General features: G+C 43.1%; 1 protein-coding gene across 2 annotated transcripts in view; it reads left to right on the forward strand.

Moving 5' to 3' along the window:
- Positions 1-23539, forward strand: part of NEMF (nuclear export mediator factor) — a 199524-nt gene that overhangs the window by 58280 nt on the left and 117705 nt on the right. For both annotated transcript variants that reach the window (XM_078786744.1, XM_078786745.1), the window contains 7 exons: positions 882-944; positions 7638-7715; positions 7974-8182; positions 8571-8762; positions 10299-10362; positions 14466-14554; positions 16560-16663. In XM_078786744.1, the coding sequence (XP_078642870.1) occupies positions 882-944; positions 7638-7715; positions 7974-8182; positions 8571-8762; positions 10299-10362; positions 14466-14554; positions 16560-16663 (799 nt within the window). The remainder of the gene's footprint in view (positions 1-881; positions 945-7637; positions 7716-7973; positions 8183-8570; positions 8763-10298; positions 10363-14465; positions 14555-16559; positions 16664-23539) is intronic.

Consider the following 23539-nt stretch of genomic DNA (forward strand, 5'->3'; position numbering starts at 1 on the left):
GCGCCAACCCTTAGTCGCCTCTTACGATGCGCAGGGGTACGGTGTACCTATTCTAAACCGGGGTACACACCGGGATCGTTTTGTAATCCTTTAATGAACGTTTAATGCCCTTCGATGTCCGGGGCCGCACGCGTGCTACACTGGATGGGCCAGTGTGTACCTTGCCCTTCGCCGTCATGCTCGGGTAAACCGCTGAGCCCCATCCGTGATGGGGACTGGGGCTTGAGACAGTGTCCCACGAACGAGGAATTCCCAGTAAGCGCGAGTCATCAGCTCGCGTTGATTAAGTCCCTGCCCTTTGTACACACCGCCCGTCGCCACACAAACATCACAGTGAAACATAATCACAATTCACATATTCGTGCAATTCGAGAAAAGGAACTTTTATCAGCAATGTCGTCTATCCTGAAGTTCTAAGCTGAAGAAGAGGTACAAAATCATTCAATTATTTTCCCTAAAGAAAAGCGTACAGTTGATATCACGATTTGAAACACGATGGAATAATATTTACCGATATGAACAGGGATGTGGCTTTTATTGAAATTCTAAAGATACTGTTTTGATTTTGATGATTTACGTGTGATATGATTTGACGGATGTTTATATGAATCGTTTAAAATAAAAAATTTCTGCCTTCAATTTCTGATATTTTGCCTTTTCATTTCGGCTTCCCAATTGAAGCCCCGCCAGTAGGGCGGGTACCGTTGCTAGTTTAGATAACACGAGGAGAAGCCAATATCGCTGAACAACGTTCCCCGGGCATGTTTGAATCCTGACCCAGCTATAAACTGGCATCTCCGTGTTTCACAGGCAGGGTGATTTTTCAATGTGTGTGCCAATGTTTTTTTGTTTTCAAATGTTTTTTAATGTTTTTTTTTTAGGCCGTGGATGAGTTTTTCTCGAAGATGGAAAGCCAGAAGATCGATTTAAAAGCGTTGCATCAGGTGAGACAAACAAGCGTGGCACGATTACACAGCGTGTTTACTAGTGGTGGATTATTCCGTGGATTAGTGCATTATTTATTGCTGAGCTAATTTAAGTTTAATTGTATCTATTTGTTTAAAGTGCTTGTGCCAATGTGAAACCTTGTTTATTTTTTATCGTAGGGGTAAATCCACCATCATTATGACAATAACCATTTTCAAGTTGTATTTTGCTGTTCCACCAGCATTCCCCACATGTGGAAAAGTGCATTTACACTGATAAATAAATGTGTATGTGTCCACCATGCAGTTGAAGTAGTGTAATGAATGAATGAAGGAAGGAACCAAGCAAGTTTTTGGGGTTGGGAGGGCAGTAGAACGGGGTAGATTCTAAATGTTGTAGGGATGGTGGCAGCAAAAATGCAAATGGCGTCTTCTGTCAAACCGGCAAGCCATGAGCAACAATTCACTTTAATTGTCACATCTGATGCAATTTAAATACTCTAATGGCGGTGAGGTGCTCTATTAGAAACTGTTGGTTTGATATCTGTAGATTTCTGATGCTGAGGATCCATAATATAAAATGTATAATGGTGTCAAAGCCAATGACCATTTGCAAATTAATAGTAGGATTGGGCCTATCACTTGTATATAAAGTTGCACAATTGTCTGAACAGGGTAAATGTCGTAACCACAGCACGTAAAACGCCAAATGATGCCTCATTTAACAACTCTTGAGTTTGGAGATTAAAAATATCGATATTCACGCAATTTTGAGTTATGTACAATTTTGTGGTGTACATGTCGTGGACAAAAAGAAGGATGGAAACACCTAAGTAAATGAGGGAAACTTAGCAACGGCTTACACACAGGTTTGGCCCATGTGCTAATTAAGCAAATAACATCCCAGCATGCTTCGGGTGATATATAAAAATGCTGGACAGGCCTGGTTGCTTTCATTGTGGCTGCAAGAGGAGATCCCCCAATCTCTCCATCCACAGAGCACGTGTCGTCGCCCCGAGTGGTTTGATGAGCATGATACTGATGTTCAACAGATGTCATGGCATTCTCAGTCACCAGATATGATACCAATCGAGCATTTATGAGATATTCTGGTTCAATGCTTGAGACAGCGTTTTCCACCTCCATTAAACAGGTGTGAGTTGATTGACTTTCTTGTGAAAGAATGGTGCCTCATCCCTCAGGCGGAATTCCAGATGCTGGTGGACTCTGTCATTGGACAGTGACTTTACATAGGTGGTTCCATTTTTTTTGTCCACTACCTGTATATGCTCAGTCATGGGTCCGGAAGTAAAAAATAATATAACTACAAACTATTCAGTAAATTCCGTCCAAAGAATAATTTCCTTTTCATCTATTTACTTCACCGAGAAACCTTGTTTCACATATCAATTTTGATTTTTTTTTTTTCCTTATCAATCTTGTAACAGTTAGTGATGACTATGCTGTCAAAGGACATTCATAGCAAACTCCATAAATATTCCACACTCAATATTAATAATAATAAAAAAAATAGAACTGCGGGTCCTGAAGCTCACCTGGATCAGGAGCCAGTCACTCAAACCCCCCCCAGACCCTGATATTTTTAATGCTGTGAACAAACTTTGGTACATCATGGGCGATGAAGCTTGTGGCCAAGTTTCATCAAAACCGTGTGTGTAGTTTCGGAGAGGAGAGCAAATACCTATTTGTGGGGTCAATAACCCCCATCCCTTCCTCCCCCCGCCACGCCCCCATCGACCCCCTTAATGAGCACAGATTTTGATGTGACCAATACACCTTCTTAGGAATCAGATATGAAGGTTATGGCCAAGTTTCATCAAAATTCTGTGTGTAGTTTCGGCAATACTGACAAGTGTGTACAGACTCACTCACTCACTCACTCACTCACTCATTCACTGACCCACAGACATTGCCAAAAGTTAAATAAAAAAATATATATATGTATTTTTTTTTACCCTGCGCTCTTTAAGTGAAAGGCAGGGTTAAGCATTCGGTTGTGTACGAGTTTGCATTTAAAAAAATCATTTTCTCGGCAACCGTTCGTCCGATTGGCACGAAATTTTTACCACAGGAGTGCCTCCGCCTGTATCATTTTTTTTTTATTCATAATTATGACATCATAGCTCACGTGGTATGGACACTATCTTGGAAAAACGTTACAGCTCAATATTTCCCAAACTGCTCAATGGGAAAAAATTGAAACATGGTTCATTGTCAAGTACTCCCCATGGGGAATAAGATATGTTAATGATAATGTGATCAGTGCCTTCGTTGTGACATAATTCGAAAAATACAACACTTATCCGATCATTATGTCCCTCAATGGTGAAGAATCACTTAAAAAATAAAATCATTATTGTATCTGAATCCATATTCACATCTTCACCGAGAAGAGGAAGAAGTCCAAGGAGTGGCAGAAGGCGAAGGGTACGGGAGCAGAAAAAGCAGAGCATGAAAGTTATAAGGCAGCCAAGAAGGCTGCAAAGAAAGTGGTAGCAAAGGCGCAAGGAGGCATGTCGGAAAATGTTCGGAGAACGCTTGGATTCGGAAGAGGGTCAGAGAGCGGTATTCAGGATTGCAAAGCAGATAGCGAAAGAGAGGTGTGATGTGATGGGCGTGAGTTGCTTGAAGGATGAAGTGGGACAAATCGTTGTGGACCCAGATGGAATTAAAGGAAGATGGAAAAGATATATGGAAATGCTGTTGAATACAGAGAATGAATGGGATGGCAACATAGAGAGTAACCCAGTTTTAGGACCGGCAGAGAAGATAACTGAGAAGGAAGTTGAGGAAGCGATAAAAGCAATGACGAGTAGAAAAGCGGGAGGGCCGACGGGAGTTGTGGGAGATATGTTGAAGGCAGCAGGAAGTTGGGGTGTGAAGAGAATGACAGAGATCTGTAATCTGGTGGTGAAAGAAGGCCGCATTCCAGTGGATTGGGAACTGAGTACCCTTGTCCCTCTAAACAAGGGGAAAGGTGACCCTCTGGAGTGTGGCTCGTACCAAGCGATAAAGTTATTGGAGCATGGAATGAAGGTATTGGAAAGGGTGTTGGAGAGGAGGATAAGGAAGAAGGTGAAGATCGACGAAATGCAGTTTGGATTTATGCCAGGAAGAGGAACGACAGACGCGCTCTTTATTGTGAGGCAGTTGCAGGAGAAGTACATGGAGAAGAGGAAGAAGTTGTTTCTTGGGTTTGTTGATCTGGAGAAAGCATTCGATAGGATTCCATGCGAAGTATTGACATGGGCATTGAGGAAGTTAGGAGTGGAGGAATGGTTGATCAGAGTAGTGATGGCAATGTACAAAAGAGTGCGCACAGCTGTAAGGACGAAGGACGGGAACAGTGGTGAGTTTGAGTTGAAGGTGGGAGTGCATCAGGGTTCGGTACTAAGTCCACCGCAAGGCTATCCCCCGCTCTAGCAGGGAAAATGGCCTTAAAATGCATGTTGTTGTTGTTGTTGTATCCTCACCAAAATCAAATCGATTCGTCCTTTTCACACACCCAATCGATCCACTAAGAAACAGATTTGACTCTACGCCACCAGGATTTGGAGGTGGGAGACGGGTTTGAGAGTTCAGTCTTGAGAGTAGAGAGATAGTGTTTCTTGGCTCTCCTGAGGGTAGACACACACTTGTTCCGAGCTATGTGAAAGGAACTGAGATTGCCTTCAGTTGGATTTGCCTTCCATGAGGCGTGAGGCGAAGGCAAGTTGTTTCAGGGAAACTGCCTCACCACAATATTCAGTGTATCATGGACAGGAGGAAGGGTATGACAACTGAAGATGAGATGGGATAAACATGTGCATGAGAGAGAGAGCAATTTACTTTGGAAGAATTCCCAGGATGAGTTTATGTCAGAGGCAGTAGAGATGGGAGACCAGTCCAGATTTTTGATGGTTGCTTGAAGACCGTGCCAGTTGGCCTGAGTGAAATGCCAGACTCGTCGACGCTGATGAGGCTCTCTGAGAATGGCCAGAGAGATATCCACTTTAACAAGGAAATGATCAGTTGAACCGATTGAAGCAGAAGAAGAACAGCAGACATTTGCAGGGAAGTTAGTCATAACCAAGTCTAGAAGAGAAGATACTCCATTGACTGAGATCCGGGTCGGTAAATTGACAGATTGTGTCAGTCCCAGTGAGTCGCAGAAGTCCTTTGCTGAGGTGCCATGGCTGGTGTGAGAGGAACCCACACCCAGCCAGCTGGCATGATGACAGTTAAAGTCGCCACATATGAGGAAGAGAGAGTTGGGATGAGTGGAGAGAAGTTGGTCCATGTTGTCACACAGCGCAATGTGAATGGAGCCATCACTGTTTGGAGGACGGTACCACACACTTATGAACAAAAGGTGCGAGCGGAGAGGAAGCCATAGCCAGAGGTACTCCTGGGGACGGGGTGGAGAGAGGGCAGTGCAGGGAGAGTGAGGAGGAGAGTTTTTGATAAAGATAGCAACCCCACCACCAGGACGAGGCTCAGGTCCATCATACCGGTGGAGGAAGTAACCAGGAAGAGATATTAAGGAATTAAAGACATCTTGAAGGAGGAAAGTTTCTGTTAAGCAGATTAAGTCTGGTTTGTCAGAAGCAACCTGTATGGAGAGATCAGTCAGGTTTGAGCGAAGGCCCCGGATGTTTGAGTTCCATACCGTTAAGGAAGGGGAAGGTGGACCTTCGGATACAGGACAGGGGAAGGGAGGGGTTGCCTAAGATGAGGGGTGAGAGGGGGAGGTAGGGAGAGCTGTTGATAGCGTGTCAGAGATTTCAGAAGAGCTAGGAGAAAGGGAAGGATGAGGAGGTGCTTAGTGAGGTTGGGAGTTCAACTTTCCCATCCAGTTTTTGATAAATTTGTATTGATCTTCCCTTCCAGCTCTAACTGATAATTTAAAATAAATATAAATTTGTGCCCCGCTCCTTTTTATTTATACGTGTTGGGTTCTGACTTCTGATTTACAGTATATATTAAATCAGAGCACAAAATATATGTTGCCGCCCTTACCCACCATCCCCCCCATTCCCCATCCACCCCACCGCCGTGACCCCCAGCACCATGCACCCTATTCCCCCTGCACCGTTCCTTCACCTCCCAATTCCCCACAACCCCCAACACACTGTCACCACCACTAACCCACACTCACCATTCCCGCCATCCCTCACTCCCTGAGAAAACAGACATGGTCAAAGATGCCTATCCCTCTGAAACGATGTGTGGTGAGGCACGCAGGGCACGCCAAGCCACGCTAGTAATCACTCAATAAAGGTACAGATAATGGCAGTGTATGTGACATAATGGGGTGCATGGCTGATATGGGTCTTTGGGCCATTATAGTACTGGGCCATAATTATATTGTAGTGTGTTCAGTTAACGATGCTATTGTCGTGTTCACCAGGATTAACACTCCTGGGTGACGGGTGGCCAACCGAGCTTTAACTCAGAGGCATATACTCGGCTATGGCGGTCGTGACACGCGTGGGGGGTATTGGAGGGCAGCGAGAGCTTACCTGTATGGCCGGACGCGGCGCTGTTTTTCCGAACCACAAACAAATAAACGGACAAGACAAGGAATGTAAAATGTAACAAATAATGATTTAATGAAAGTAATGCTTGGATAACAAAGAATGTGTGGTAAAACTAAAATTCCTATATTGAGGATCCTCCATCAGACACAATTACACACAAGGGGATGATAAAATAATGAAAGTAAAAATGTGTGTAATGTTAGCTGGGACTCAGCTCTGGCCTCCTTGACCGTTCGCTGTCGTCAAAGGTTCCACGTCCCTGCGTGGGAAAACGCGCTTTGGCGCGAAGTCGCATTCACCGCCAGGCACCGACGCAAAGTGAACAGGCCCGAGCTCCTCCCACGTCCTTCTTGCTCGGCTGCAACGAACTCCGACCATCCCGAACTTCCCAGGTGCACACGGCACGAAATGCAGCTGTCACGAGCCAACACCAAGGAGACGAAAGAGAAGGATGCGTCCACTCGCAATGAAGGCCAGGACAGAAGAGAGTAAATGTGCGTCCGCCCGCAATCAAACCCAGCACAAGAGAGAGCGAAAATGGCCTTGGCGTGTCATTTTTATCCCTGGCGCTAGAATGTTCTATGATGACGTCACATATGCTCCAATCGTGCCGCACCATTGCATCGCTCTATGGCCATCCTGACCAATCGTTCCTCTTGGGGCGGGCCTCACGGCCTTTCTTGCTGCGCCTTGAGATGACTCGGCTGGGTGGCATTAGTGGTAGAATGTCGGGATCCAGTCGGTGGTTATGGTATTTAATTGTAGGCGCTGATCACATGGCTGGTGGTGTAGTGTTATAAGAAAAAAGGGGAAACTACAGAGGCAACTACACACAGGGAATCTACCCTTTTGCCCTAACTAATTAGCATAGCTCCACCCCTCGCAGGGAGACAAATATACACTTACATGACATCCGGCCCAATTTAGTTGCAGGAAGGTTTCTTCTTCTTCGCGACATTCAGAGCACACGACCCTATACATTCTACCTGGACTAATGTATTCCATTGCCTACCCCCATAAACGTAACAGTATTTTTGTTCAGAATGAATGCGCAAAGTGAGACTATGCACTCTAAGCGTGCCATTGTGGTTCCTTAAAGTGACTTTCCTATAATGTTACTAATAAAATGTTTGATTTCACCTAAATTAATTTTCCTTTGATCCTCTATTAGGAGAAACAAGCAATGAAGAAGCTCGACAATGTGCGTGAGGACCATGAACAACGCCTTGAGAACCTGCAGCTTGCCCAGGTTCGACATTTTAAGATATTGAAGTGCATTGTTGTGTCGGTCTATGCCTGCCAGTCGTTCCTGCTCATTCATGGTTGCTTTAATTTCCACTCGATTCCTCAACAACCTTGGGTGTTTTCTTTCCAATTGTGTGTGGTTCGGATGGCAGAGTTGTGTGTTGTTATGAATTTATAATAAATGTTGCTCTAAGCTTTGTCAGCTCTCGTGTGCTAACGTCCCAGGTTAAAGGCCATCTTAACATGTCAAATTTATCGATAGGCAGAAGACCGTGTGAAGGCCGAGCTGGTTGAATTGAACCTCAGCCTGGTAGAGCAGGCACTGCGTGTCATGCAAGCAGCTTTGGCCAGTCAACTGTCATGGACGGAAGTTGAGGCCTTACTGTCAGAGGCCCAGGACAGGGAAGATCCAGTGGCTTGTGCAATTCATCACTTGCGCCTTGACAAGAACCACATCACAATGGCACTCAGGTGATGTTCAATAATAAAAACAACTCGGAAAATAATTGATGTGCTGACTCTCCTCCGGCCTTCTGCATGTCAAGGCTAGCTTTAGTCTATTGTTTCTTTTCAACTATTGACACTAATGGTGACGCACAGAGAAATGTTTGTGGCTATAGTTAAACTTTTTTGTGGAATACCAAGTTTGTTTCAACACTGCTGTTGTCCATTGAGGGCATGATTTGCAGACTGTGTTTCCATTGGATATCCTTGTTGATTATTATTTATTGAACCCATTGGTCACCGGCTGCCAATCACATCCTGAACAGTTCCATTTGAAGTCATCTTAGCACTGCTATCAAAGTGGGCAGCACCAGTGGTTGCCATTTTAAAATCGTTTCCACCTGCCCACGAACAGGAATCCTTACCAACAATTGAAAGAAGAAGATGGAGAGAATGACGAGGTCAAAAAGGAAGAGGAAGAGAAAGAGAAGGCAGACAAAAAAAGCAAGAAGAAGAAGAACAAGCACAAACCCGAAGGCGATGGTTTCGGCAAGCCAGTGCTGGTCGATTTGGATCTTGGTCTCTCGGCTTTTGCAAACTCCAAACGGTACGAACCAGAAAATAACGTTACATTTTCTCACATTCTCAACCAGAAAATAACGTTACATTTTGTCATTGCGTGTCCTCCCACCATGCAACCAGATCACCTAACTGCAAAACATAATAGCGAATTTCCTCCAACATCCATTTTGTAGCCTTCAATCCTAGCCATCATGCCATTGATACCAACTGCAAGATATTCAATATTCTCCCGAGGTAAATTGTAAAATAATGTGCTCGTATCAAACCTCTCCTTCTCTCACCCTCGTACCCCTCCTCCCAAAAAATCCTGTGTTATTGCTGTTATCTTGTATGATATGGTACAGGTATGATGGGTCAAATGGCATCTTATTATTTCTGTGCAAAAAACAATAAATTGTCGACGTATAAATACTATTCTTCCAGCAGCTGTACATCGCAAGTCGTTTTGGATTCCAACTCCGACAAAAAGGAGTAGATTTATTTTTCCCACAGAATTTGCATCTGAATGTAACTCGTGTTTAAAATAACAAACACAGAGGAATTTAAAATGGATACAGGATAGTCTGAGCATTTCTCTCACACAGACTGAAGATCGGCACAAGCACCACAGGCGATTCCAATTCACAAACAGAAACAACGTATTAATTTTTTATAGAGAATATCTCGGTCAAATGAGGTGGAAAAGATTCCTATCCGGTGCATGTTTTCATACTTTGTGCCATTTTTTTTTATAGCTGCCTGGCGTTTGGCTTGTTTGATCAACCCTGGGGAAGCACGGATATTGTGATGTACTCTCATGATTGATCGGGGTTGACGGGATAGACTAGCGCAATGGTTCTCAACCCCCAGCCTGCAGGCCCCATGCAGCCCAATGAGCACACTGCTGTTGCCCAAGTGACATCCTGGTTAAAAAAAGAAAAAGAAGTAAAGATGCTTCAAGTTGTATTTATTTATTATTTACTGAATTAGAAATTGTGTAGTGACTCGTAACCAATTGGCATGCTTTTAAAAAGTCATGTGCCTTGCATTACTGTCAGATAATAGATACCAACTATTTTTCAAAAATGGAAACACAGGAAGTAAGTTGTATGGGTGCGGCCCACATAACACACCGATAGCGGCAAGTGTGCCACACTATGATAAACAGGTTGAGAACCACTGGCCTAGAGGTATGCACACTCACGTACGAGCTGTCTACATTGGTTTTTAATGCCGACCCAGCTGTAAAATGTCACCTTCGTGTTTCGCATGCAGGTCGATGCATAAAAGTGTGTGCCGTCCTTCGGATGGACGATAAACTGGGCATCCCGGCTACTGGCATTAGTTGTTGGGCGTTAAAGATCCCCCGGTATCCTTAGCAAAGAGTACATTAGCAATCGCCGGCACCCTGGAACAAGTTACAAATTCTTGCACAGTTGGTCGAGTGTCCTGCATTGGTGTGGCGCCGAGTCTGGGATTGTAACCCTAGCCAATAATCTGCTTCAGCAGATCTGACACGCTGTATAGAGCATGGTACATGATGATTATGATCCTGAAACTGAATACTTCATTGTGTTTGCAGATTCTATGACCTGAAGCGACATGCAGCTAGGAAAGAACAGAAAACCATCGAGGCTTCGGAGAAGGTGGGGAAAAGTGCTTATCTGGCATTGGAAGAGGAACTCCAAATGAGGAATATGTCTCCTACCTGCTTTCAGAATGTTTCTGACACTTTATTCTCATAATTAGCATTGATAATATAAATTGCAAATCTTTAGTTTGGTTGAAAAAGGTTGTATATAAAATGTCGTTTCTTGGAAGAGCATGGTGACAGATTGTAAAGGCAATGAACTGACAGTAGAGCAACAAGGCAACAGTTCGACACAAGTGAAGGAATCTGCTGGTTGCATCATTGCTGGGCGCATGGCTATGCCGCTGATGCAGTGCCCCCTGTTTCCATTAAGTTGGTACTCATTTTGATGACCTTGGAAGGATGACAGACTGTGTCAACCCACCTGGTGTTATTTAACGGCACGACAGGGGCTCAAACCCAAGACTCTAAGATCTTAAGCCTGTCTGTGCTGGGTGGAGGAGGGGGAAGCGGGGGGGCCCTCAAACCAAATGTCGCATTAATTTATAAACCACCATGGATTCACCTTTCACAGCTCATCTGTTGTTGATGTGCCGCTGATCCAAATAGCCCAGCCCAGGTAGGGTTGAGCCAGGCACTTTAACCGTTAAGCCAACACCAAGTTTAGAAAACATTGTAGTCTACAAGAAAAAGGTTGGGTCAGAAAGGATGAATGGGGGTTATAAAAGGATCTCGTGTAGGGATGGGGAATAAGATGAAATGATAATGCACTACTAGCTTGTAGCCCTGGACGCAAGAGTGTGATTGGACCATTTCAGGAAGGCAGGTCTGCAAATGAGAGAATAGGGGAAACAAAAGGATTTTTATTATTGTATATGAAGTCGAGGCTCGTGGAGGAGATAGAACACAGAACTGACCAGGACACACCAGAATGAAAAGAACAGTGGAAAGAGAGTGAGGGGTGTAGAGGGTGGGGGTGGGGGCACAGCAGCAGAATGGAGATATACATGGAGGAAGAAAGGACATTGGGAAGAATGAGAACAAGTGGAGGAGGAAACAGGATGAACAAGAAAGAGCAATCAGAGATTGCAGATCCTCGCCAAGACGTGTTTTTAGTGGTTTTTAAGGCTTTTGTGTTGAAGCGAACATGGCGGCCAAACCACGTGACAGATTATGTCATCATTATTTTTTCCCCACCAATTTATCCCTCGATGACGCGCAAGAAATTTGATCATGATCGGATGAAGTGTTGTACTTGTCGAATTATGACGTCATAATGGAGGCACCTATGACATCATCATTAACATATGTTATTCCCCATGGAGAGTTCTTTAAAATGAGCCATGTCCCCATGTTTTCTATGCAGCGCTTTTGGAGATAGAGAGGTGCAATTTTTTGGGGTTTTTCCAAGATGGCGCCCGTACTGCGTGACCTATGGTGTCATAATTATCATGAAAAAATTATACAGGAGGAGATGCACCTATGGTGAAAATTTCCTGTCAATAGGACCAACCGTTGCAGAGAAAATCATATTTATTCTGTGCGGACAAACAGACAAACAACAAACAAGAAATATGTCGTGCATAGCACGATACTTGCGAAATCCCTATAATAAGTTGTTGGCCTATGATGACCTCAAAAATAATTGATCGTTGACTTCAGTGACCTGGTATGCAAATCTCTCTTAAAATTTCAAGTTAATCGGATGGAAATGAAGATTTTAGATATTCGACAAAGTTGGTGACCTTTGGCCTATATTGATCCATTGACCTTTTGACCACATAAACAATAGGCTTATTGCTTATGACCAACTCTACCATTTGGTGACGTTTCTTGAAAATCGGTTGAAAATTGTGACCTGTAAGTGACTGGCGTGCAGGCAGACAAACAGACAAAATAATGCACAAGACCAACCAATATACTTGAAAAATCTTCGATTTTCGCAAGTGACAAACTGACATACAGACAAACAAATGGACTCGAATGCAATATCCTCTCCTCTGGCGAGGGTAACTAGAACGACACTCGGTATAGTGCATACCTTCACCAGGCTGAACTGTTTACGTTTTGTATCCCACTGATAGGCCAGATCTGCATCCAGACCTTAACCAAAATCGAATCGGCTTGTTCTTGTCACTAACCCAAATCAATCACCAAATTTTGTCATAGCCTGCCCACAACGTTTTGAGACATTGTGCTATATATCGTTTTTGTCCTTCTCTCTCAATGGTGAAGATTCACTTAAAAAATTCTAGTATCCGGATTTGGATCATCACCAAAATCTAAAAGATTTGTCATTGTCACACACCCAACCTGTCCACCAAGTTTCACCCAAATCTGACCATACCTTGTTGAGATATCTTGCTCACAGACAGGCACGGGTGAAAATGTAGCCTCCATCCATCCACCTTTGGTGGTGGATGTAACAAGCTGGATACAGGAGCAAACTGTCACAGAAGTGAAGGGAAAACTGGGGAAGAAACAGAAATGCAACAACAAAGAAAAACGTGAGGGTGATGAAGTGTGGGGGAACCCGATAACCTGTAAAGCAGGAAAGATGGTTAACGAGGGTATAGAAGATCATGGGTATGGATGGGGGATGACCTGGGTTGGTGACGGATAGCTATTTTGAAACTCTAAGAGGGAAGAATGAGATCAAATAGAAGAAGTTGGTCCACATGTGAGAGAAAAGAGGAACGAGTGAGTAGAGGTGAGCAGTGATTCTGGATTTTGAAGTGAGTCTGGGAAGGTGGGTTATTAGCAGACTTTGTTCAGAGCAAGGAAAGATAGAGGGTGCACGACCAGAAAGCAGGTGGTAGAATGTGAGAGTAATAGGCCTGGAGACTTCATTGTGGGAGATACCAATTATTTTCAAGGCCTTAGTTTCTGTGGCGTCAAGCTGAGCAAGGTGTAGGAATGCCTGAATTTGAGGCGCAGTGGTTACAGAACCAGTGTGACAATTTTGTAGGTTGTGGCAGTAAAAATCAAATAGCCTGATACAGCATCGGTGAAGTTCATTATCATCACAGCATGATTGTGACAAGCCATCTGATCCATATGATTTAATTGGTAACACAAATTAATATGGAGCATATGACATAAACTCGTGCAGGGTTTTGAATGTGGCAGAAATACTGAGGCCATTAGACTTTCTTGGCCACATTGGAAACTGAAAATATATTACATCTTCTATATATAAAAGGAGCCGTGCGTGTGTGCTTGCGAGTTCCACCCATTGGTTGGACAGTTTGCCTGATTCCGCCCACAATTTCTATATTTTACCATTATAACCCTTTAGAAGTACCCTTTATAACTCTTTAGAATTACTCCTTATAACCTTTTATAATTACCCTAACAATTACCATTTATAACTCCTTAGAATTACCCTTTATAACCCTTCAGAATTACCCTTTATAACCCTTCAGAATTACCATTTAGAACCCTTTCGAATTACTATTTAGAACCCTTTATAATGACCCTTTAGAACACTTTATAATGACCGTTAGGGCCCTTTAGAATTACCATATAGAATTACCATATAGAATTACCCTTTAGAATTACCATTTAGAATTACCATTTAGAATTACCATTTAGAATTACCCTTTATAATTACCATTTAGAACCTTTTAGAATTGCCCTTTAAAATGACCCTTTGGAGCCCTTTCTCTCAAGCAGCGCTTTTACTGCGGAAGTTAAGTTACGCAGGTTTGCTATTATTTCCAACGATTTTCTCTTAAAATTGTGATCGACTTCTGTGAGGTCGGTGATTGTATGATAAGGGAGCAGAAAGCGTTAAATATTCCGCTGCATCAATATTGAGGGTAAAATGGGACATCTTTTGAAGGGGAATGTTGAGGCTTTGTGCTTTGGGGGGGGGGGGGGGGGGGAGGGGAAAGAACAAAGATGGGACAGAGTTGGGAGGTGGAGGTTGAGGCTTTGTGTGTCACAATCACTTTCTGGGTAATGTGCTAGTTGTCATACGCAATATGGGGAGTTTTACAAGGAAAGCTTTGCTCTACTTCTGTACATTTCCTGGAACTGAATTTCATTTAACGACTTTGATTCCTCAGCAAATTTTGGAAACTTAAACTCAGTTTTACAATCAAGTGGAATGGAGAATTGCTGAAGGGTTGTCACATTTTCTCATTCAACATTCAGGCGTTCAAGTCTGCGGAAAAGAAGACATGGCAAACACTGAAGGAGGTTCGTGTGGTGGCATCAATTCAGAAGGCACGGAAAGTCTATTGGTAAGTTAGCCAGACTTCAAATGTTCAGATATTTGTCACTTGTAAGATAAGTTTGGCTAAGACCACATCTTTGGTGACATTTTTCCCTCAAAAGCTTCTTGTGTAATATTATTTTCACACTGCTGAACAGTTGGGTGCCGTTCATGTGGTTGGACAAAAGCTCAGTGCTTCCAGGATTGCCTAGTGGTATGGACATTATCCATCAAGCTGTCTGGCCTGGGTATGAATCCCCACCCTGCTATAAACTGTCGTCCCGGTGCTTCACAGGCAGGACGATTCATCAATGTGTGTGCCGTCCCTCGGATGGACGTTAAACGGGCATCCAATCTGCCGGCATTAGTTGGTGGATGTTAAAGTTCCCACTGTGTTCTTCACAAAGAGTAGACGAGTATTTGCCGGCACCATGGCCAAATTCCCGAATTCCTGCCCTAATCAGCAGGGGGCACTGCATCAGCCGCACAACTGCATCCCCACCAATGATGCAAACCAGCAGCCAGGGGATACACCCAACATCTTTAACAATTTATGCACAGGGGTGAAACTCTTCCATATGCATACAGAAATCTGCTTATTATGCCTCCGGCGACTTCATTGGCGGAGGCATTATGTTTTCAGGTTGTCCGTCCGTCCGTCCGTGATAGGTTTTCGTTACTGCGATAACTTGAGAACAGCTAAAGGGATCTTAGTCAAACTTGGCACAGGTATGTATAATGAGGTAAAGATTAACTGATTAGATTTTTGGATCACAAGGCCAAAGGTCAGAGGTCATGTTAGGTAAAAACCCTGTTGCCGCGATTACTTGTGAACCAGTGATGGGATTGTGACCAAATTTGGTACACTTATGTAGAATGATGTAAAGATGAACTGGTAAGATTTTGGGGGTCAAAGGTCAAAGTCTGTAATAGGTCCATAACTTGAGAACGGCTGAAGTGATCTAATTCAAACTGATCTAATCTGAAGTGATCTGGTACAGGCATGTATAATATTGTAAATATTAAGTGATTAGATTTTAGGGCCAAAGGTCAAATCTGTAATAGGTCTATAACTTGAGAACGGCTGAAGTGATCTAATGCAAACTTGGTACAGGTATGTATAATGTTGTAAAGAGTAACATATTCGATTTTGGGGTCAAAGGTCAAAGGTCAAATCTGTAATAGGTCTATAACCTGAACGGCTGAAGTGATCTAATTCAAACTTGGTACAGGTATGTATAATGTTGTAAAGATGAACGTATTAGATTTTGGGGGTCCTGAGGTCAAAGGTCAGAGGTCATGTCAGGTAAAAATGTGAGAACTTGTGAACAGCTGAATGGATTTAAATCAAACTTGATAAAAGAATCATAATGTAATAATGTGGGCGGAGGCATATCGGTTGACGCCGTGACGTCGAAGAGTGCCGTTCTGGTATCTTATAGAAATTTCTGTATTTTCATCAGGGAAATACCATGTGAGGTGGAATTGGAGCATTCCTACACAAAAAGTTGGCTGGTTGTTCTGTGGACCACAGTTTATCAGCTGAAATGTCACCCTGGTGTTTCACTTGTGGGATAATGCATCAACGTTTGCGTCATCCATAGGAAGGATATTAACCCAGATGACATGTTTTCTAGCACTGCTTGGTGGACATTAATGATCCCTTCATTAATGATCCCTCTTCTTTTGTGAAGAGGAGGCGAATTATTTTCGTCATCTTGACCAAAATCCATAGTTAATGCCTTTTCCCAAGATAATGGAAACCCTCACTCCAACCACATTTCTACATTTTTCTCTGGCGAAAGGCTAATTCTGAACATCAGGCATCCTTGCCCATGGTGGTAAATATATTATCAAATTTTATTTGATCAAGTCCAATGTTTGTTGTTGCCAGTGCAGACTGACTGTCGCCTTCACAGAGACCAATTCTCCATTATTACCAAGTAGTCCATTTCAGGCAAACATTCTTTTTTTCTGGGTGGTTTAGAAGCAGCATTGTTTAACAAATTATATATTTTTTCTTTCCACTCCAGGTTTGAAAAGTTTTTGTGGTTCATCAGCTCTGAAAACTTTTTGGTGATTGCTGGAAGAGACCAGCAGCAGAATGAGTTGATCGTTAAGCGCTACTTGCGTGCAGGTGTGTGTGTGTGTGTGATATGTATACAGTACTGTGCAAACGTTTGCGTTATTCCGATGATGTTCAAACTTTAGGGTAAATTCATTAAATTTATCAGTGATAACAGTCATATATGTTCATCATTGTAAATTAACAACCTTTATAAATGTGTGTGAAACAAACTGCTAAGGTAAATACCAAGAACAGTCATTTTATATTATCAGTAAATACTTTGCGTGTCCACACATTGCCTTCTTGAGTGCCATCACTCTTTACCTCCGCTACCGAAGGTGGATGAATGAAATGAATGAATGAATGATCGTTTTAAGGCCATTTTCCCTGCTAGAGCAGGGGTTAGCCTTGCGGGCCCCATGACAATCATGGTTCCCTGTTTGAGGCAATGTTTTTATGGCCGGATGCCCTTCCTGACGCCAATTCTTGGTCACGCTCTTACGATGCGCAGGGATACGGTGTACCTATTCTGAATCTGGGTACACACCGGGATCATTCATCCCAACAAGCTGGTACTCAAAGGTACCGAAGTACCGAAGGTGGATGGAGGTTGTATTTTCACCCCCTGTCTGTCTGTCTGTGTGAACAGGTTATCTCTTCGGACGAAATTTTAGTGGAGAGGTTGGGATTGTGACAAGGACAAAATTATTAGATTTTGGTGAAGATCCAGAAAAAGATACGAGATTTTTTTTTAATTTCGAAGTGATTCTTCACCATTGAGATGGGGCCAAAAACTATATTTAGCAGGATATTTCAAAAAGTTGTGGATCACTGGACAAAACTGGCAAAATGAGGTGGATGAGTTGGTTAGGTGACAAGAACAAGCTGATTAAATTTTGATTCAAGTCCGAATCCAGCTCCGGCCTATCTGTGGGATACAAATGTGTATTATGATTGAATACATTTTTTAGTTTCATTAGTTTCATTAGTTTTTCACAAGTTTCATTAGTTTTTCACTCGTAAGTTTCATTAGCCCCTAGTTCAACAAGGCCAGGCTGAAACAACATGTTGTTGTTGCATTAGGCTGGGCCAAATCGGAGGTGATTTTCCTAATTCAATGTAATTTACCTAAAAGTTGTGAGTGAGTATCAGGAACAAAATCATGAAAAAAAATTTCAAAAATATTGACGTTTTACGGTCAGACAGCCCGTTACCATAGCAACAGTTACAGACGACTCAAAAAATGCCTAAATTGACGATTTCTCAAGCTGTGTTTGACCCCCAGAGTTGATTCTGGTACCAAAAGATGCAGAATTGAAAGCCAAGGATGATTGGATAGCTTAACAATGTCTGTGACACAATTCAATACCACTTTTATCCAAAAAACTGATTTTTGTCTGAAATTTCAAGCATATTTATGGAAAAAAATTGAAAGTTTTGCTTTTTAATCATAGGATAACCATTAATCAGATTAAATTTACTTTAAATTGTCTTTTACAACCTTGTATTGTCCAGTTTTTATAACTGTTATAACGTTGTTTAAATTTGGCCATCTTCATTTCAATAAAAAAAGTTAACAAAAGCAGCTTACAATCATTAATTTTAATGCCTGCTTTCGGTTGTTACTGTAACCATTCATCAGGGCGTTCAAGGCGCTCTTGCACACATCAAGGATAGGCGCTCTTGTCTTCGATACAACGGCAGTGAACTCTGGGGTCAAGAGTGGAGTCGTAGTAAGACTGGAGACTGAGTTTGGCAGGAGTCTTCTGCAACTGGCGTGTCGGCACCACATCCACGAATTGGTTGGAGGGGCGTCTTGCTCAATAGTGTATGGCCCCACCACAGGACCTAATGAACAGCTGTTCAAGCGACTGCTCAACACTTGGAGTGAATTGGACCAGGGCAACTACACATTGGTCGAGGTGTCTGCTCAACAGAGAGAGCTGGCTGGCCATGTACATGCCACCATCACCTTCCTTCAGACGTGGATGGACAATAGCACAAAGGAGACTCTTCGACACGACTACCTGGAGCTGGCACACCTCACACTGCTGTTTCTTGGAGGGACTGTCCCTGATGGTATGAGGACCATCACTATCAAAGCTCCTGGGGCATTCCACCACGCCCGTTGGATGAGCAAGACTTTATACACTATAAAGGTGGCACTCTTCCGTTGGCAGCTGGGAGATATCTACACACCCGAAGAGCTGGAAGACATACATAACCAGTCTCGCTGCATTCATGTCAGTCTTCTACACTAAAGCGTGGTTGACATGTACCAGTGCTGCAGATGCACCATATAACGACATGTACCTGTTGAAGAACCTCCTCAAGGCTGAGGCCAGTATCGCAAAGAATCCAACAAAGTGGCCTGCCAAATTTCTGTCCTTTGTGACTGTGGCCCGAGAGAAGCTACAAAACCATTTGTGGTACCTCTCAGAGAGATTGGTCTCTTTGGCACTCTTCTCGGACAGAACGTCATCTGACAAGCAGACTATGAGAAGGGCTATGCTCAGGTACCATGGGACTGCACATAACATGATACAGGAGATGCCAGCCTCACAGCAATTGGGGAGTAAAGCCCTCAAAGACTTTGGTGGTTACGACTCTTGGAGCATGTTTGAACTCTTGGGTATTGACTCCAGTTTTGTCAAGCTCCCCGTTGCACAGTGGCCCACCTCAGACAGCTATCGTCATGGCAAGGAAGTTGTGGCCAAACTCCCAGTTGTCAATGACGCAGCAGAGCGGACACTTGGACTCGCCACAGATTTGAACACTAACAAGGCCCCCAAATCTGAGGCGCAGCTCCAGGCTCTATACAGGGTTGTGAAGGGCGTCAGGGAGAAGCTGCATGGACTGGCAACATCCACTGAGGTTGTGACTAAGAAGTCATTGGCCTCCATTGATTACAATTGGGACTAGGTTTTTTATTTTGTTATCAATGTTCAATGTCAGACCTTAAATTTGAGACAAAAAAGCTTAATCAATGACAAAAGTTAATTTAAAGTACATTTAATTTGACTATAGCTCTGATTAATGATTATCCTATGATTAAAAAGCAAAATTTTCATTTTTTTTTCAAACAAATGCCTTAAATTTGAGATAAAAATGAGTTTTTGGGATAAAAGTTGTATTGAATTGTGTCACAGACATTGTTAAGCTATCCAATCATCCTTGGCTTTCAATTCTGAATCTTTTGGTACCAGAATCAACTCTGGGGGTCATACACAGCCTGAGAAATCATCGATTTTAAGAATTTTTTGAGTCGTCTGTAACGGTTGCTATGGTAACGGGCTGTTTTACCGTAAGACGTCAATATTTTTGAAAAAAAATTTCATGGTTTTGTTTCTGTTACCAGCCACAACTTTTAGGTAAATTACAACCTTGTAGTATGAAAAATTGAAAATCACCCCTGATTTGGCCCAGCCTATGTTGCATGTTGTTTCAGCCTGGCGGAGGTATGCGCTCTACAGAGTGCCGTTATAGTTTACCCATGCTTCCTGTATAGGGCAAGGCCAAGCTATTTTGCATTGGTAACATACTGGACATCAGAACATTAAATCTTCCTCGGACTAACAAAATGCACTAAAAGTCAACTTTTTTCATATGTTTGGAACACTTTATTGGGTATTTCAACTTCACACAAATAACAAGTAAAATGACACCTTCAATTTTAATTTATGCTAATTAATGTACTCGGTAATGTACGGGACTAGAAAAAAGGCTAAATTTTAAACTTAGACTTTGTTTAGAAAATTTTCTGAAAATTGAACTCCATGAAAATTATCACTAATGAAATGGTATCTTACATCTACTTCACAACTTAACCACAGAATTTGGGAGAAAAAAACATTACATGTCTTCACAATAAGAAAATGAAAAATATTTGTGTGGGAGCGTATGGGACATTTTTCCCACCATGCACTTTGTGTGTAATGTTGCTAAAATATTGAATACAAGGTGAAATTCTTCATACGTTTTCCCAGAACTGACATTCCATGTGGCAAGGGAAACAACTGAGTACCATTTTCCTGTTTTATACTGGTATTTTAAAAGAATAGAAATTAAAATTTGCTTGTTTAACAGCTGTGAAACGTTAATCACTGTGTATTAAGTATGCACAAGTTGAGCTTCAGAACAACATTAGGCAAAACACAAAAATATAAGCATGCATTGTAAAAGTATGTAAACTGTAACTTTTAACATGGAATAAATGCTAGAAACATCTCCAGGAGAAGGTTACAAAAAATCAGCTCAACTACACATGCTTAAATTTCGCTTTGTATACAATATGTACTTAAAACACGTACATTTGTACATGTACACACAATGTACATTCCTTCCTATTCTGAATAACGCATCTATTAGAAGACCTGTCGTAAAACTAATTAAAGCCCCGCGAAGCAAACACGGGTTGATCACTGAAGCCAGAACCAACACCCAGGACCAAAGCCAAGAACCCACGCGCTGAGGTTCTGCCCTGCGGCTCTTTTATAATCCTTTATTTTGGGCGGAGCCAAAAAGTGGATCAAAATGTCTCTTGGTGAAATCCTGGATGCCGATTGGTGCACCCCCGCTTAGCCCTGCCATTGCCAGACCTTTGCAACCGAATTCCTCCAGATGGCCTTTTAGCTTTGGCACGGAACGGAGCTCCGCAATTAACATGGATGGGGGCTAGGGATGTGTTCTTGGCACGGGGCCGACTACTGGGATACATGATTTTTTATAAGGACGACTGGAGCGATTAAATATCCACAGGACGCTTGTGGCCAATTAGTGCCTGTCTGTTCTGAGGGGTAATAAGGTCCGGTGAATGAAGGCACTCGTCGCCGCTTCCGGTGATTCCCCTCTCTGTGCTTCAAAGTAGCGGCGTTTGTGGTTAGTGGATGAGGTGAGGATGATGGTGGGTAAGTCGTGTGTGTATTTGAAGTGACGTGGTTCGCGGGTTGTGGAGCAATGGAAAAATGTGTATAATGCCTTAATGTCATGCTTACAGATAATGTCATGCTCTTACTCTCCCCCAGAATTATGGCACGGACGGGTTAGTTCTCCCCCAGAATTACGGCAGGGACGGATTAATTCTCCCCCAGAATGACAGCAAGGACAAGTCAATTCCCCCCAGAATTACGGCAAGGACAGGTTAATTCCCCCCAGAATTACGGCAAGGACAGGTTAATTTCCCCCAGAATTATGGCAAGGATGGGTTAATTCCCCCCAGAATTACGGCAAGGACAGGTTAATTCCTCCCAGAATTACGGCAAGGACAGGTTAATTCCCCCCAGAATTACGGCAAGGACAAGTTAATTCCCCCCAGAATTACGGCAAGGACAGGCTAATTCCCCCAGAATTACGGCAAGGACAGGTTAATTCCCCTCAGAATTATGGCAAGGACAGGTTAATTCCCCCCAGAATTATGGCAAGGACAGGTTAATTCCCCCAGAATTACGGCAAGGACAGGTTAATTCCCCCAGAATTACGGCAAGGACAGGTTAATTTCCCCTAGAATTATGGCAAGGGCAGGTTAATTCCAACAGAATTGCGGAAAGTATGGGTTAATTCCCCCCCCCCCCCCGAATTGCGGCAAGGACGGGTTAATTCTCCCCCAGAATTGCGGCAAGGACGGGTTAATTCTCCCCCAGAATTGCGGCAAGGACGGGTTAATTCTCCCCCCGAATTGCGGCAAGGACGGGTTAATTCTCCCCCAGAATGCGGCAAGGACGGGTTAATTCTCGCCCAGAATTGCGGCAAGGACGGGTTAATTCTCGCCCAGAATTGCGGCAAGGACGGGTTAATTCTCCCCCAGAATTGCGGCAAGGACGTGTTAATTCTCCCCCATAATTGCGGTAAGGACGGGTTAATTCTCCCCCAGAATTATGGAATGGACGGGCTAATTCTACCCCAGGATTACGGCAAGGACGTGTTAATTCCACCCCAGGATTTTTTTTTCTTCTATACAACATTGCGGCTCGTGTAAGAGCTAACATTAATCACAAAAAAACAAGCGGACACATAAAAACATATGATTAACGGAGCGGGAGACAAGATGGGGAGAGAGAGAGGGAAGCACACAATTAAAACATTTGAGAGCAGGGACATCGGGAGATCTGTGGGAAGGAGGAGGGTTGGGGTGAGGAGGCATGGGAAGGGGGTGGGGGAGGTGGGAGAGGTATAAAACACATGGACACTGCTAGGACTACAAGGAAAGAAGTCGGTATTTCAAATAAGTGGATCTGGGGTGAAATTAATGGGGGTAGAAAAGATCAAGGTTTTGGATGGAGGAAGATAAGAGATGGTGGTGAACAGCTGTTTTAAAGACCTGGAGGGAGGAGTGGACATTAGGGCAAGGACGGGTTAATTCCCCCCAGGATTACGGCAAGGACAGGTTAGTTTCCCCAGAATTATGGATTGGTTAATTTCCCCCTTAATTAGCTTATTTTAGTGTGACCTGTAATATCCCCTCCAATGTCGGCCAATTTTTTAAATTTAATTTCTCCCAGGTTTATTTTTCCTTCATACAATGTTGAAGTCTGAGGATAGTAATATCATGAGGAATATCATGCATGACAGGAATAATTTTCAATAATGAGCCATCACCTATTTCCAACATTTTTGTTTGCATAAGAAATATCTGACCCAAAATTAGGAAAAAGTGAACTATATCAGGATTAAATTTTGCAAATTCCAATAATTATTGTCCCCCCGTCGCACCGCGGAGCGAAAGGGGGACTATGGTCTTCCCCTCCGTCCGTGTGTGTGTGCGTGCGTCCGTGCTTGCGTGCGTAAGCGAAGGACCGAATTCTAATTTGGTGTGTGGGTGCAACTCACGTCAAAATCCAAGATGGCCACCGCTATGTATGTCTGACGCCATGTATGTCTGAACCTTGTGAGCGGAATATCTTGAAAAATAAGCGAAGTACCAACTTCTAATCTGGTGTGTGGGTGTAT

Source organism: Myxine glutinosa, chromosome 11, assembly GCF_964187855.1.
Source record: "Myxine glutinosa chromosome 11, kmMyxGlut1.1, whole genome shotgun sequence".
NCBI classification, from domain to species: Eukaryota; Metazoa; Chordata; class Myxini; order Myxiniformes; family Myxinidae; genus Myxine; species Myxine glutinosa.